The sequence below is a fragment of the Centroberyx affinis genome, unplaced genomic scaffold (genome assembly GCF_046629955.1).
Source record: "Centroberyx affinis isolate AG114_WGS23_722 - 3 ecotype Tasmania unplaced genomic scaffold, CSIRO-AGI_Caff_v1 ptg001938l_1, whole genome shotgun sequence".
Classification (NCBI taxonomy): Eukaryota; Metazoa; Chordata; class Actinopteri; order Beryciformes; family Berycidae; genus Centroberyx; species Centroberyx affinis.
The window spans coordinates 21,442-38,568 of NW_027280298.1; the positions used below are offsets into that span (position 1 = coordinate 21,442).

A 17,127-nucleotide genomic window follows, 5' to 3' on the forward strand; every position below is an offset into this window, starting at 1 on the left:
GGCGTATAGGATTACCGGCTGGCCCGCACTCAAGGCTGCACATTCCTCTCTTATCTACTCATCTTTATGCGACGGGACAGGGAGAGAGAGAGAGAGAGAGAGAGAGAGAGAGGGGGGCAGTGAAAAAAGGGCAAAAGTATGAAATAGGCAGTCGTCCTGGCGTCTGCAGACTGAAGTGTGTCCTGCATGTGAGTTTGAATCTCACTATAGTTATCTTTGTCTTTGTGGCTCTCCCGTCTTTCCTCTCTCCAGAAGAAATGGCAGAAACATTAGAGAGAGGGAACGTCTGAGCGGAGCGGAGTGAGCTGAAGAGCAAACTGTACAGCTGTAGATTGGCTTTTCAAACGGGTCTGACTCATATAAACCAAGACCACTGAGATGTAGGTCTTTGTGTAAAGGCTCCTCTCTTATTTTACAGTCTAACGGCGCCTCCTAGTGGTCAGAGATGTGTTTGTCTGTTCTCTAGAGCAGTGATTCTCAACCTCTTTCATATCAAGGACCCTAATTTAGTCCACATTAGGACCACAGACCCCATTTGATGAGATTTTGTCTCTCGAACTCAAATCTGAGAATATTTTTATTGTTAGATATGATTTTGTCCAGAATGCCATGACTATCTATATTGTAGGTAGAGAGATAACTGAAACTATGTGAAACTATGATCAAAACAGTCATTCTTCTACATTCTCTAATTGTGTTAGCTTCTTGTAAATGAAATAATGGTGAAGTTTAACACTTCATCAATTTGCTGGGGACCCCCTGGAACCCCCTCAAGGACCCTTGGTGGTCCCCGGACCCCACGTTGAGAACCACTGCTCTAGAGGTCAACTGTCACCATATGAAGAGTCCGGTTCCAAATCCAGATATCCAGCGTTTGAAAAAAGTGAGAAAATTGCTGATACCAACAAATATGCTATTTATCATAAACTTTATAATAATGAACATTATTTGTAATGCACTTCTTTTTAAAAACACAGTTGGAAAAAGTGCTTAAAAACCAGATAAAATGAAACAGCATTGTCAAACAAGGCACCACAAGATAAAAGCCAACAACACAGACTATAGACAGTGTGAGAGTAAAGTAATAGTAAAGAGAGTAAAATAAAAAGTCTATAAAAACAGGATTTTAAGGAGTGGTTTCAAATCAGTGTTTCTCAAATTTTTTCATATCAAGGACCCCTAATTTAGTCCACATTAGGGCCACAGACCCCCATTTGATGAGATTTTGTCTCTCTGACCCAAATCTGAGAATATTTTTATTGTTAGATATGATTTTGTCCAGAATCCCAAGACTATTTGTATTGTAGGCAGAGAGATAACACCGAAACTATGATAATCATTCCTCTACATTCTATTATTGGGTTAACTTCTTGTAAATTAAATAATGGTGAAGTTTAACAATCCATCAATTTGCTGGGGGACCCCCTGGAACCCCCTCAGGGACCTCTGGTGGTCCCCGGACCCCACATTGAGAACCACCGGTTTAAATGATGAGACTGACTCTACCAGCAGGAGCTTTGATGACTTCTGTCCACACAATACACCAACTCTGAAGACGGGATCATTTATATTTTTGATGTATTGACTGATAAAACTTTTTACTCTTTTTTATGGCTTTTCAACTGGATTCAAACCTGTGGCATTGCAAGTACTAAACCCTGATATCCACCAGCCACTTTAACTGTTTTATCAGTCAGTTAGATACTCTAAAATAGAACAGGAACTTTAGTGGTTGGTCGCCTGCCAAAGTAGCTGATAAAGCAGACAAGACAACATTTTCTAGCTTCAGGGCGGTGGCTGGTGCTAATGCTGCGTTCAAGTCATGTCGGGTTCACCGTAAATACAAGCTCTCAACTGGGAAAAAACATTCAGCCACCTAATAGGACATGTGGGATCTTTTTTGTGAGCTCCGATTTACTTGGCATCACAAATTACGGAAGTAAAAAAATAAAAAATTTGGAATTATCAGTTATATTCACAGTAATACAATCAATTCTACTCATGAAAAGCCAGTAATGTCTGCTACAGTTTGTTTATAGTTGGTTTTAAATTCATAAATGAAAATTATTTTGGATAATTTTCCCATCTTGAATACAAACCTCTCTGTGAATGGATGAGAAATGGTCAAAAACTAGAACTGTGGGTTTGGATTGGCTGTTGGGACAGGAAGGGGCGGGACAAGCAGACTGACCTGGCTTGTAGTTGGGCAGCTCGCTCACTCCCTGCCAGCTTTCCTCTGTGGGAACGCCGAGGACCTGAGGAGGGAAAGAGAGACGGAGCGTCCCGTGACTGACAGATCACAGGTTTGATCCCTGCAACAGACAACTGGAGAGTTTCCTCCTTTCCTTCCTGAGCAAGACGCTGGAGCCCTGCCTTTTTTATTTATTATTATTTATAACAACAAGCAAATAGTAAACATGTTGATAACTTTAACTGTATTGCTTTACCACTGAGTCCCCATTCATTGTCCCCCACATTGTATGATAACTTTAACTGTATGACCTGCTTTACCACTGAGTCCCCATTCATTGTCCCCCACATTGTATGATAACTTTAACTGTATGACCTGCTTTACCACTGAGTCCCCATTCATTGTCCCCCACATTGTATGGTAACTTTAACTATATGACCTGCTTTACCACTGAGTCCCCATTCATTGTCCCCCACATTGTATGATAACTTTAACTGTATGACCTGCTTTACCAATGAGTCCCCATTCATTGTCAATGCCGCCCCCTAGCGGCACAAAGTCAACGTTACAGTGTGACTAACAAACTAACGAACGAACTAACGGACGGAGACCGATCCATAGTCCCCCCTTTGGTGGGGGACAATGACAGTCTGGCAAGGGACAAAATTTCACTTGATGAGGAATTGGACAAAGGGAGAAAAAAGCAAATATATACTGTATATATATGTAATAAAATTGAATTAAATAAATTAAGAATAATAAAAACAACAATACTACTACTACCTTTAATAATAATAATAATAACAAATTAAAAAAGAAAGAAATGATAAATAAATGAAACAAAAAAATAGGTAAATAAAAAGACAGCATAGAAATATAGAAAAAATGAGCGTCTGAATTATCGTAAATATAAAAGGAACCTTGATCTTTTTACATCAGGAAATCTAAAGTAACGCAGATTTGAGTTTTGCCTTTTTACATATCAAAAACTGACTTTTCTTCCTCCACCTTGTGATCAGATGAATGGAGACAGCGGCTTCTTCTTCTTCGTGCTTTTCCCACACAGTTTTGTGCAATCGCAAACTTTTCCTGACCTGGAAATAATTGAATTGATTTTCCATAGTTCTGTCGACTTTCCAAACCTGCGTAGGAACACAGGAAGGTAAACGAGTGTCAGACTCACCGCCCAGATTTTCTGTAGCTGCTCAAACACGTCGGCCACGCCCGGGAAGGCCGGCGCCCCCTGCAGCATCTCTATGAAGATACACCCAGCCCCCCTAAACAGAGAGAAGGTCTTCATCTTAATCATGGAATCACAGCTTCAGAAAATAAAAGGAAAAAGGAAACAAGGAGAGAAATGTTTATTTATTTGTCTGCATGTTTTCTCATTTTTCTCTCTCATTCCTTCTTCTACTTGCTCTGAAACACTCTTATCTTGTTTTGTTTTTTTTCCGATTAACAGTTTTTTATTTTTCTTAAACATAATACAAAATATATGCATCACAAAGTATACACACAAACCTCCCACCCCGCCCTAAACCCCCCCAACTCGTCATCACCACATACACAATTGGCCTTGGTTGTCAACATAAATTATGTACGTTCCATCATATGCAGTGGACACAAATATTTAAAACTAGACAAAACTCAACAAACAAAGAAGTACAGAACAAATACATTATTTTTGTCCATGCATAGATTGTGACACTAAAAACATGCAACTCCCCCCCAGAATATGGCCCATGTCAGGAGCCCTCCAAGAAGGTTAAATATTTGCCCCATTTCCTAATATATATACATCCAATCTTCCAAACCGTTTATAGGACATCTTTGTATTTGTCTGCTCCAAATAAGACTGATCCATCACCTAAAACAAATAATCTGGGGCTGAACGGAATTTGGATACTCTTATCTTGCTTTTAAAAAAAAGAAAGTTTCTACTGTCTCCTCTGGTCTCTTATTTCTTCACATTGCACTTATTATCATACAAGATCATTCTGGACACATTCAGGAATATTTATTGCTTCTACTGTCAGCTTTGACCCTTTGCTTGTTTGACTGGTTGCTCGTAATGTTGGCGATGCAGGAATTTAAACTTGCTGCTCTCCAGCTGCTCCGGATAAAAACATCAAAATGCTAAAATATAAATCTAAATGTAAATTAGAGGCACTGTGGCTGCAGGTTCCTGTGCGTTTTCTTCCACATTGCATGCTGGCCTCAGCTAAAAGCCAAAAATTTAAATGTAAAATGTCTAGCGAGCCATTTGCAAATGAATCTACATGAGATCTTTAGAAAGGGTTTGAAGATCCGGCCTGTTGTGGCTGCTAATAACCCCCTTTTTAAAAACCCAAACTCTGTTAGTGATTTTCTCTGTTTACTCGAAAGCTTTCTCACAGCACATGTTTCTAATATCCATTATCTGGAAAAGGCCATAGAAAAACATGCCCAGACATCATTAATGTTAGGGCGCATAAATAGTTCTTCAATAAATTGATGCATGTGAATGTTAAATCCCTCCAATTTGGCAAAAAAGAATAAATGAATTCTCCTGGGAAACTTCACTTCCTAATGTTTGTTTTGGTGTTTGGCGGATGGAGGACATAGCAGCGGGGCCAAGAGGCTAAACTGCTCTAGACACGCAACGCCATGTGAGAGCCGCATTATAGTTTCTGTGACCTAAAAGTCACTTGAGGACTGGATTCATATTAACATGCTTAGTGTCAGGCTGCCTGAGCGCACAAAACGACCCAATACTGAAAAGATTTAAAGTGGAAATCCCCCTCAGATCCTCTCACACTGTTGGATATCATTAATCTGTCTGTGATGTTCAAGAGTTATTTCGTGATGAAGTGTTGTACTTTAATTTTCTGGTTCCTACATTTCCCAGAATGCCTTTCGACAACGCCCCCAGAGAACAGGCGTGAACTTGCTGCTTTCAGCTGAGGGTGATATGTGTAGTTTTTAAAAACAGCGATAGTCTTGCATTGCATATTATTACGGCATGTTTTTTTGAAATGGGGAACGCAAAAAATACTGAAATTAGATTTCAATATAGAGGCACTTGGGGCGTCCTGGTGCATCAGTGGTTTAAGGTGCGTACCCTGTATCTACAACGTCTTGGGTTCAAATCCAGCTCAGGATCTTTGATGCATGTCATCCCTCCCTCTCTCTCTCCTAATCTTTACTATCTATCTCTACTATAAACTATTGTAATAGAGGCAAAAAGCACAAAAATAGTCTCCAAAAAACGAAATAAAGAGGAACTTTGTAACAAAACAAGTTCGTTTTTAAGGCAAGCAATGAAGGAAAGTAACTAATTGCTTTCAGGAGTAACTTTCCCCAACACTGGTCATATGTTAAGTATAAATAAAGTATAAAGGATAAAGAGACAGTGATTAAACACTATGTGGGTGGGTTGGGGTCTGGGTGGTGGGTTGGGGTCTGGGTGGTGGGGTGGGGTGGGGGGGGTACGGACCATATGTCCAGAGCGGTGGAGTAGTCTGTGGACCCCAGCAGGACGTCGGGGGGACGGTACCACAGCGTCACCACCTCAGACGAGTAGGTCTGGCAGGGGATGGACTTGGACCGGGCCAGACCTGCACAGACACACAGAGACACACAGCAAAATCAGCACTGTTAAACTCAACTGTTTCTATCAGTCCACACCCATCAGAGTTCATTTAACACGTCTGATCGCTTTAAACAGCCGAGACAGAGTGATATCAGCTCTATGAGAGGGCAAACGTCTCTCCAATCAACACTTCAAATAATTGAGGCTTTGCTGCTTATTCACAAATCCACTAGCAACCACAGAGAATTAGCTGATACGGTCGATTTGTTTACAAATTTAGGTTAGTGAGACACTGCTTTAGCAAGGGTTGAAGTTGCTAAATACAATTACTCTTGTTACTGTAATTGAGCAGTTTTTTTTGTGTAATTTATTTTAGGAAATGTTTCCAATGGAAAGAATCTTGTTTGAACTCTCATGAGAGTCTCGTCCTTTTAGAATCACAGCTAACAACATTCTCTTTTCTAAAAAGTAACTCAGTAACTTTTAATCTGAGCAGATTTTAAATGAGTTTCTTTTTACTTGAGCAGGGCATTTTGACACCTTCTCCATCCCTGGTCTTTAGTCCGAGTCTCTTTGTTATTCTTCGGTCTTATTCCGATGATTGAAAAGCATCAGCTCAGTAAATCTAATGGCACTAACTCCGACACTGTTAGGTCTGACTGACATGAAACCTGCTAAACAAATCCAGTTATCTTTGCAAAATCCAAACTTTGTAAGGCCATAACTGCTACACCACCAGTCGATTTTCCAAAAGTTGGAGGGATAATTAATCTTGTTACTGATGGGAGACGACATGTTTCACTTGTTTTTTATGGTGAAGACATGGAGGTTCCCCCACCGAAGTCGGCCAGTTTGAGCTCTCCCAGGTAGCTGATGAGCAGGTTCTGGGGCTTCAGGTCTCGGTGGAGGATCCTGCGGCTGTGGATGTAGGACAGACCGCGGAACAGCTGGAACATGAAGATCTACACACAGACACACACACACACAGAGGCAGATTAGAGATTAGAGCCAGGATGGGACAGACACATGAGGTTCATCCCTGCCTGGGAACATTTATCTGTCACTCTGGCAGGTAGAAGTCGATTGTGTTGGAGGTTTTGTTTCAGTCTAGTTGGCTTGTATGGAAACAGATTAGAGCCAGCAGTGACTGTGTTTGAATTGCATGAATTTGAATTTGTCATGCTCATATTGAACAACTAAATTATAAAATGATTTGGGAAATAAATTAATTCAAATTGCAAAGGCAAAACTTTGATGGCTTGGAGTTGAATGTGATTCTTACTGAATTTAACTTTTTTTGAGCACACACTGAGGTTATTAGCAGAAATACTGTATGGAAATATGAACATAAGTTTCCTCGATTTGAATCTTAAAATCTCTGTCAGCAGTGAATTGAAGTGAATGGAAAGAGACTTCAGTGAGTGAAAAGGAGTAACATCAGGCTTCCTACACCTCCCCCACTTAAAACTCCACACTTTTAATCTCAGATGTAATGGGAATGAACAATATATTTTCCTCCATACTTGTGTAATTCCCAAACTTTTCAAGACCAGGGAATAATCAAATTCATTCCAGAAGTTCCAGAGCTGCACATAAACCCTGAGACATGGCTTTGCGTCCGGTGTTTGGTTTTAGTGTGAACATACCCGGACATTATATGAGTGCAGGCCTCCTGGGTGCTGGGTCATGTACTGAGCCAGGTCTGTTTGCTGGAGGGAGAGAAGGGGAAAGGAAATGAAAGACAATTTCCAAAACTCAATAAATCTAAATGTGGTAATGATTTATTGATAATAAAATGCCTTTAATATACAGATATACTCTCGCTTGCTTTATCTCACACACACACACACTCTCTCTCTCTCTCTTTCTCTAATTTACTCACCACATATTCGAAGACGAAGGTGAGTGACTCTCTGGTGTGGATGATGTCGTGCAGCAGCACGATGTTGGCGTGCTTCAGGCCCTTCAGCAGGGAGGCTGCGCACGCACACACACACACACAGACACACACACACACACACACACACACACACATTAATGCAGATACAGGCTGTGTGTGTGTGTGTGATAGAGAGGAAGAGACAGAGAGAATAAGGTGTCCCTCACCTTCTCTGATAGCGGTGAAGGGAACACCCTCTTCTGTCTTCATACGAATCACCTTGAGAGCCACTAGGTGTCCATTTATCCTGAAGAGAGAGAGAGAAAGAGAGAGAGAGAGCAGAGACAGAAAGAGAGGGGGGGGGGAGAGGGAGAGAGAGAGACAGAAAGAGAGAAAGAGGGGGGGAGAGAGAGGGAGAGAGAGAGACAGAAAGAGAGAAAGAGAGAGAGGGAGAGAGAGAGAGGTCTTATGTCCTTTAATTAAATATTTCACATAAAAACAATATACACAAAAAAACAACTATAAACTAGGGTTCAACCAATAGGGTTTTTTTTTTGGCTGAAGCTGTTGATAGACTATATTTTGTGCCAATATATCTATAAATTTTACCACATTTGACCACAATAATGCAAAAAATTACAAGTATTCAGTGTTTCCCCTAGAATGTTCTTCTTGTCAGGGTGAAAAAAGCCTCTGAAACAGCATTTGGGACACACAAACTTTCCATTCTCCACTGTCCATTACTAAAAAATAATACTAACCAGAAGGCACTTGGAGAGACAAACCTCTCTAACTTGTTGTCCCTGTCACTTCAAAGCTTTACGCTAAATTGATTTCTGAAAACGTAATAGTTCTTATTGTCAGCCAACAGCAGTCGCATGTTGGATCTGGGAGCTGTTGTTTGGATGCAGTCTTCTTCCTTCCTTCCTTCTTTCCTTCCTTCCTTCCTTCCTTCCTTCCTTCATCCTAGTTGAGTGTCTATTATCCAATTCAGTTTTGTCTTTACTCGTCATCTTGATTCGATTTGTGCTTCTTCTAAGTGGAGATTCTTTCATGAGACCCTTGGTTTTAATCTCTTATCTGCACGCATTTGTCATTTCCTTTGTCGTTTGTTTTCCTCATACATAAATAATTCCAAAGTACCTTACAGGAAGCAGACTTTACTGGTGGGTAAAGGCCTTCTGGACACTGCAGCGCTGACCTTATAAAAGCAGACTGCTGTGAGGACTTTACGAGCTCGGAGCTTGTTACCCGCACAACAGTCTGATAAATGGATCCAGGGAGGATTCCTGTGCACAACACTCTGCATGTGAAGGGCTTTGACTTGTCTTTGTCATATTTCAAACAGTTAACTGACACTGAGTGAGCTGGTAGGGGTTCAGCGTCTTGCTCAAAGGCACATCAGCAGGGCAGTTTCAGGTATGGCTGCTTTTGCTTCCAGGATGTAAAAAGGTTCCCAAACTTTTTCACATCAAAAACGGCCCAAATACATAGACTTTAGACCAGTGGTTCTCAACGTGGGGTTCCGGGGACCACCAGGGGTCCTTGAGGGAGTTCCACGGAGTCCCCAACAAATTGATGAATTGTTTTGATCATAGTTTCACTGTCATCTCTATACCTCTATTATACCTATAATGCAGATAGTCTATCTAAAAATCACATCTAACAATAAAAAATATTCGCAGATTTGGGTCCGAGAGACAAAATCTCTTCAAATGGGGGTCCGTGGCTTTAATGTGGACTAAATTAGGGGTCCTTGAAATGAAAAAGGTTGAGAATCACTGCCATAGACCGCAGAACCCCCATTTGGCAAGATTTTACCCCACTGAAATTACAAGTATTCAGTGTTCCCCCCTGAATTGTTGTCAGGGTGGAAAAGCCTCTGAATCCACTAAAACTCTCCACTGAAACCCAGACTAATCAAATAGTTTTAAGTGGGTTTGTGGCTTTTTAAAGCATGGGGACCCACACCACCTATCCGATGGTAAGGCAAAAAACATTGTTGAACAATTAAAAAAATATAATCACAGACTATTTTTTATATCTGTGGTCAGGGAGGAACCTACATTGTACTGGCAGTGTCAGCCTAACCTTAATAGAAATCAGACTGCTGTGTTAGTGAAGTCTACTGACCGGCTGATTCCCTTGTAGACGGTGGCGTAAGCTCCCTCCCCCAGCTTCTCCAGGTTCAGGTAGGAGTTGGCTGTTCCAAACTGCAGCCCGGTCTTCTGTTGGGGAGAGAGCAGAAACACACGTTACACATCACTGCTATTAAACCTCATATAACTCCAGGTTTGGTTTTGATGGTGCAACATGATCTCATAATAAAAAGTTGTGAACTCAGACTGAAACACAGATTTACATGCTGTGGGCACAAATTATGTGAAAATTACGTTTCTCCATCATGAATTGGATTCTGTGTGTGAAGTTTAGGCAACTAAAACTAGTTGGTTAAGGTTTGGGTTAGGGTTAAGTTTAATTTATGGTTAAATTTAGGCAACTAAAACAACTTGGTTAAGGTTTGGGTTAGGGTTAAGCTTAATTTATGGTTAAATTTAGGCAACTCAAACAACTTGGTTAAGGTTTGAGTTAGGGTTAAATTAATTTATGGTTAAATTTAGGCAACTAAAACAACTTGGTTAAATGTGGGTTAGGATTAAGTTTAATTTATGGTTACATTTAGGCAACTAAAACAACTTGGTTAAGGTTTGGGTTAGGGTTAAATTTAGGTTATGGTTAAATTTAGGCAACTAAAACTACTTGGTTAAGTTTAGGGAAAGGCTTTGGTCTTTGTTTAATAAGAAAATCTTTCACTAAAAATTTTAATTTGACTCATGGTAGAAATTTCCTTCGTACAAGCTGGGAATTGAACTCTGAGTTTGTCTCCAGCACTGAAGACTAACTCATCCCCCCATCCACCACCCCGACCACAACACCCTTACTCCCTTACTTTCTACTTAGCTACTTCAATGTGACACTACTTTCTGTTTACAGTAGTGTCTCCTTGACATATTGGAGGATTACATGCTCCTCTGTGACCCTTTGGTCTGATGAAACCATTTCAAACCCTTTCAAACTCCTAATTTAACAAAACATCTGTGATGGAAGGAGACTTGATGACCCCAGTGACACACACACACACACTCACACACTCAAGCCTGTAACACTTAGATCAGGTGGCTGGGGATTGAAGCCGCCTGTCTGATGGTCCTGTCCTCTAGAGCAGTGGTTCTCAACGTGGGGTCCGGGAACCACCAGCGGTCCTTGACAGGTTCCAAGGGGTCCCCAGCAAATTGATGAATTGTTAAACGTCAGCATTATTTCATTTACAGGAAGTTAACACAATTAGAGAATGTAGAAGAATGACTGTTTTGATCACCTCTCTACCTACAATATAGATAGTTTTCTGGACAAAATCATATCTAACAATTAAAAATATTCTCAGATTTGGGTCTGAGAGACAAAATGGGGTCCTTGGCTCTAATGTGGACTAAATTAGGGGTCGTTGATATGAAAAAGGTTGAGAATCACTGCTCTATAGTCTCCATTTTCAGGTTTGTACATCCCTCTTTTGACATCTAAACCGCTCTTCTGTCTGAACATCAAATCCTCTGTGTTGATGAAAATAATTCCCCCGCCCTCGCCACCCGAAGGCGTCTGACTCACCCACTGGAACTCCTGCTCGAAGCTCTTCCCCCCCAGCGGGTCGCTGTTGCTGCGGCCCCGCTGCACCCGGAGGCGCCGGACCTGCAGGGTGTGGAACCAGTGCGGCTCGGACTTGGAGTAGGACGGGTCGGACGGGTCGTCCAGCTGCGAGGGGGAGGACAGAGAAGGAGGACTTACTGACTTCTGATGCTCTTTAATGAAGCATCTCAGGAGAAAAAGTGAGTAAAATCACCTTAGAAAGACACCAGCTACCCAGTGATGGTATATAATCAGTGGTGGAAGAAGTACTCAGATCTTTTACTTAAGTAAAAGTAGAAATACCACAGTATAAAAATACTCCGTTACAAGTAAAAGTCCTGCATTCAAAATGTTACTTAAGTAAAAGTACAAAAGTATTAGCATCAAAATGTACTTAAAGCAACAAAAGTGAAAGTACTCATTATGCAGAATGGCCCATTTCAGAATAATACAGTATATATTATATTATTGAATTATAATTATTGATGCATTAATGTGTAAGCATCACTTTAATGTTGCAGCTGGAAAAGGTGGGGCTGATTTCCACTACTTTATATACTGCTGGGTAGTTTACAGTAATCTATAATAATACATCACAATTTATTAGTTGATTATATTTTGTATTAATAATCTGAATCTGCAAAGTAACTAGTAACTTAAGTTATCAAATAAAGGTAGTGGAGTAAAAAGTGCAATATTTCCCTCTGAAATGTAGTGGAGTAGAAGTACCTCAAAATTGTACTTAAGTACAGTATTCGAGTAAATGTACTTAGTTACTTTCCACCTCTGTGTATAATGTAGGGTATTTTTAAAATTTCTCTACTTGTATTAGCCTATACACAACATTTTAGATAGTTGTAGTCTATTTAAAAGCCCAATATATTTTATATTTCAATTGTGAAGTGTAATTATGTGAACTGCACTGTTCCTATCAAATAAACTACTAAATAAAAAGCAAAACACACTGAAAAACATACAGTCAGACCCTCCTGTCATACTGGACATATTGCATTTCACAGCTTCCATACAATCAGACATGTGAGAATATCATGTCTTTAAGGAAAAAATACATGAACTCCACCCTCAGGCGGGGAGACGTAGAGAGAGAGAAACATGCGCCCCCATTTTTTATAAAGCCCCTTGGGATTCTTTTTTAATCTCCTCTGCACAGTCTTTTTTTCTTTTCATGTCTTCTTTCTGTTTTATCACCTCCTGTGTGTTATCGCTGCACAAAGTGAAACGACATCAAACTGAAGTTGTGGGAGAGGAAGAGAGAGAGAGAGAGAGAGAGAGAGAGAGAGAGAGGTGGGCGGACTGGTTGGAGACAGGAGAGGGAGAGCAGCAGGGTGGAGACCCAGGCTTTCATTACAACTGATGGATTTTCCCTAATAGAATGTCGCTGTTTTCTTTTTCTCACTTGAATTAAAACATTTCGGTTGGTTGTTTATGTGTTGAGTGAGTTCTGAAGCCGCTCTTCATTCCTGATAAACACACTTCTAGCTTTCATGTGTTTGTCATCTGATAACATGATAAACAATAGAACTTAATAGAACTAGAATTTATAACCTCCTCCTCTCCTCTCCTCTCCTCTCTCCTCTCATCTCCTCCTCTCCTCTCCTTGTCTCCTCTCCTCCTCTCCTCTCCTCTCCCCTCTCCTCTCCTTGTCTCTTCTCCTCTCCTCCTCTCCTCTCCTTTCCTCTCCTCCTCTCGTCTCCTCTCTCCTCCTTTCCTCTCCTTGTCTCCTCTCCTCCTCTCCTCTCCTCTCTCCTCTCCTCTCCTTTCCTCTCCTCTCTCCTCCTCTCCTCTCCTTGTCTCCTCTCCTTTTCTCCTCTCCTTTCTCCTCTCCCCTCTCCTCTCCTTGTCTCCTCTCCTCTCCTCCTCTCCTCTTTCCTCTCCCCTCTCCTCTCCTCCTCCTCTCCTTTCCTCTCCTCCTCTCCTCTCTCCTCTCCTCCATGGTGGGACACACAAACACACAAACCGCTCTCCAATTATAGTAGTGGGATCCACAACTAGATGAGAGAGAGAGAAGTATGACATTATTGCATAGGATGACCCATGTATTAACTGGGTAAGTCCAATGTGAAAACAGCATTTCTAATTACTAATTCTTAATGTTGTTAGTGCATATATGCAGTTGGGTTGTATGTGTATTTACAGTTACAGTTACATTTACACTTGGAATGTATGTTGGAATGTAGCTGACACTTAAATTCCTAGAAATGTGAGTGTGAGAGTTTGAGAGAGAGAGAGAGGGAGAGAGAGAAAGAGAGAGAGAGAGGCATATTAAGCAAGAGAATAAAAGAGAAAGAGAGCATGAGAAAGAGTGGGAGGTGAGCAGTTAATGTGAGAAATAAATCAACAGACAGAGAGAAATAACCAGGACAGGCCGTATTGCCATCAGCTATCAGCAGCTAAAGACATTTCAATGTGAACCAAGGAGACACAGTGTTGTCTATGGAGACCCGATCCATCAGCCTGATGGATCACATAATGGTTCTGCAGCTAAATGGGCAGAGCAAGGCACTAACACTGCCAAGGTCAGGGGTTCAATTCCCATCAGGGCCGCCCGTGCTAAAAATATGTCACACTGATACTCAACTGTGAGGCAACTATAATCAATAAATGTCTCCTGAGATTCAGATGACTATCCAAATAAAATGTTATTGAAATGTATGTGCTCATGGTACTGTAAGGCACTTTGGATAGTAGTGTCTATAGTAAATGGGTTAAGTAATGCATGTTATGTCCACTAAATACCATTTTATGAGAGTTGGTAAACTAAAAACATTAATCTGCCAGGAATAATGTTTAGCAGCCAAATTAATTAATATACATATTTCATAGCTATACTGTATCAATGGTGTTTCATATCTAGAATCAGTGTGTGTGTGTTAATTTAAGACTTGCTCAGTCACTTTTACAATGGATCAAGTTTGTAATTCATCATTAAACGCAAAGGTAACACTTTACAATAAGGGTCACTAAGTTAAGGGTTAGTTAATGGTTAATAAGCATTAACTAACCCTTAATTAACAGTTAACTAATGTGTGTTTACTAATGGTGTTCATGTTAACTAAGGTATTAATTTATACATTATTTAATAGTCATCTTTATAAACTATTAAATAATGTATAAATTAATACCTTAGTTAACATGAACACCATTAGTAAATTACACATTAGTTAACTGTTAATTAGGCATTAACTAACCCTTATTAAGCATTAACTAACCCTTAACTTAGTGACCCTTATTGTAAAGTGTTACCAATGCAACAGAAGTCAATATAACCAAGGCATTCAAATGTTTTCGTTTTATAAAGATCCTTAATGATTTATCCACCAAAGACGTTTGTTTGGGTGTTAATTTCATCTCAGTAAATATATTTGTTAAACACAGCAAAAATTTGCATGCAGATTGTGAAGGATTGCAGAATTCACCAACCAAAACAACAAAAATGCAGATTTCACGAGTGGATTTTTAGAGTAGAATAAGACGGCAAATGACTGTTGGTCAGCTGCCAAAGTCGCTCGTAGAGTAGACAAACTTACCGCACACACACACACACACACACACACAGACACACACACACACACAAACACACACACTCACATACTAAAACACACACACACACACGCTACCTCAGCAGGCGGCAGCGAAGTGGAACTCCTGCTCTTTCCAAAGGTAAACCCCTGCATCTCCACCTCCTCTTCCTCCTTCTCCTCTTCCTCCTCCCCCCTCCCCTCCTCCTCTTCCTCCTCCTCCTCCTCCTCCTCCTCACCGCAGCACCAGCACCTCCTCACACACTCCGTCCCGACTCCTCTCACCCACCGGGCCCAATCCTCCATCTTTCTTTCTCTCTTTCTTTCCCTACAATCCGCTCTTCTTCTTCTTTTTCTTCTTCTCTCCCTCTCCATGAAGTGGGAGGTCCCGGCCGCTCGCTCATATGACTCGCATGGGTCAGGCTCAGCAAACAGGGTCCCATGACCGTCTCTGTCTCTCACTGTCTCTCAATGTCTCTCTCCCTCCCTCTCTCTCTCTCTCTCTCTCCATCAAGGAAGAGCTCTCACCTCCTCCCTCCTCCCCTCTCAGTTTGAGAGAGAGCAAGAGCGAAGAACAAGAGTGTCCATTCAAGACGCCAAATCAGCTGAAGAAGAGAGAGAGAGAGAGAGGGAAAGAGAGAGAGAGAGACCTTTGACCTTTTACCAGCCCTTTAATGGCTCAACCTTTCGAGTTATAATTCAAGAACAAGGCATTTAAATAAAGGAATTAATAATAACACCCCCCCCCCATACATATATACTGTATATACACTACCAGTCAAAAGTTTGGACACACATTTTTCTTTATTTTTACTATTTTCCACATTTTAGAATAACAGTAAATACATCAAATCTATGAAATAACATAAATGGAAGTATGCAGTGACCAAAAAAAGTGTTAAACAAATCAAAACTATCTTATATTTTAGATTCTTTAAAGTAGCCGCCCTTTGCCTTGATGGAAAGCCAAAGGCTTTGGAAAGAAATTCATACATAGGATCAACTTCACTATTTATATTTGTCTAAGAAACTCATTTCAAGCATTTAAGCAGAAGCCTTTAGATCAAAATGGCTTTAAGAGAATGAAAAACAGAGAACATTCAATGAGGTGAGTCTAAACTTTTGACTGGTAGTTTAAGCCCCGCCCTCCTATTTCTTCTTGCTTTGGATAAAAACTATTTCACCTAACACTTCCCAAAAAACAACAAAGCATTGCTGCAATAAAGACGTGAGTCCATTAAGTCTAGGACACTTCAACCAAAGATGCTCCAAGGAAGAGAGAGGAAGAAGGGGAGAGAGGAAGAGAGAAAGAGAGGGATGATAGAGAAAGGATGAGAGGAGGGAGAAGGAGAGAGTAGAAGAGAGTAGAAAAGAGAAAAACAGAAAGGGATAGGATGGACAGACAGGGAGAATGGGGGGAGAGAGAGGGAGACAGAAATGGAAAGAGGGAGGCAGGCAGAAGATGAGAAAAAGAGAGAGAGAATGAGAGAGGGAGGAAGAGAGGGGACTCATGATGCTCTTACCAAGTTTTTATCCTATTAAAACCATATTGCATTGAAAAGTCCTAGATATTTAGTTTTCTTTAAGATATTAAATTGAGGCTGGACTCTTGATTTGTTCTGACGTGACTTGCTGTTCTACATTTATTAATTACTCATTCATAATTTATTATTATAAGATGAGACAGAGAGGGAAAGTAAAAGTAAAAGCGATGTTAAAAGGGAGGTTTTAAGCTTTCTTTTAATAATCTCATCTGTTGCAGCAGAGCTCAGATATGAATCTGCAGCTCAGTTTTTATTTCTCCTCTGCCAGTCGCTCTGTAGGAAATTCAGTCTGAATTCAACCCAAATTTTCGGGCTTTAACGGGCATGAGAGGCGTTGCTGCTGTCAGGCTCTGACATGCCGAGTTCTGTGTGTGTGTGTGTGTGTGTGTGTGTGTGTGTGTAACTGTGTGTGTGTGCACCTATCTTACAATCAGTATGCTCTGAACAAGTTCAATCTCAGCATCTCTCTCTCTCTGCCTCTCTCCTCTCTCTGTCTCTGTCTCTCTCTCTCTGCCTCTCTCTCTCTGTCTCCCTCTCTCTCTCTCTCTCTGTCTCTCCCTCTCTCTCTCTCTCTCTCCTCAGCGGGGGGGGAAGCGCTGACATCCCCAGCCAATCTTTTCACACTCCAGGAGGTCAAACTGCACAGCGAGCGAGCGGAGAGAGAGAGAGAGAGTGAGAGAGAGAGAGAGAGAGAGCAGGGTGTGTTGGAGAGAAACACT

General features: G+C 40.9%; 1 protein-coding gene across 1 annotated transcript in view; it reads right to left on the reverse strand.

The window, feature by feature from the left end:
- The window catches only part of cdk15 (cyclin-dependent kinase 15), a gene marked incomplete at its 3' end in the record, with an annotated part of 33,249 nt that extends 18,079 nt beyond the window's left edge, over window positions 1–15,170 (reverse strand). Inside the window, exons 1-10 of the mRNA XM_071530556.1 lie at window positions 14,964–15,170; window positions 11,308–11,451; window positions 9,775–9,869; window positions 7,869–7,948; window positions 7,645–7,739; window positions 7,409–7,471; window positions 6,601–6,724; window positions 5,667–5,787; window positions 3,375–3,468; window positions 2,192–2,255 (exon numbers count right to left, since the gene is read on the reverse strand). Coding sequence (XP_071386657.1) covers window positions 2,192–2,255; window positions 3,375–3,468; window positions 5,667–5,787; window positions 6,601–6,724; window positions 7,409–7,471; window positions 7,645–7,739; window positions 7,869–7,948; window positions 9,775–9,869; window positions 11,308–11,451; window positions 14,964–15,170 — 1,087 coding nt within the window. The remainder of the gene's footprint in view (window positions 1–2,191; window positions 2,256–3,374; window positions 3,469–5,666; window positions 5,788–6,600; window positions 6,725–7,408; window positions 7,472–7,644; window positions 7,740–7,868; window positions 7,949–9,774; window positions 9,870–11,307; window positions 11,452–14,963) is intronic.
- Between the last annotated feature and the right edge of the window lie 1,957 nt (window positions 15,171–17,127).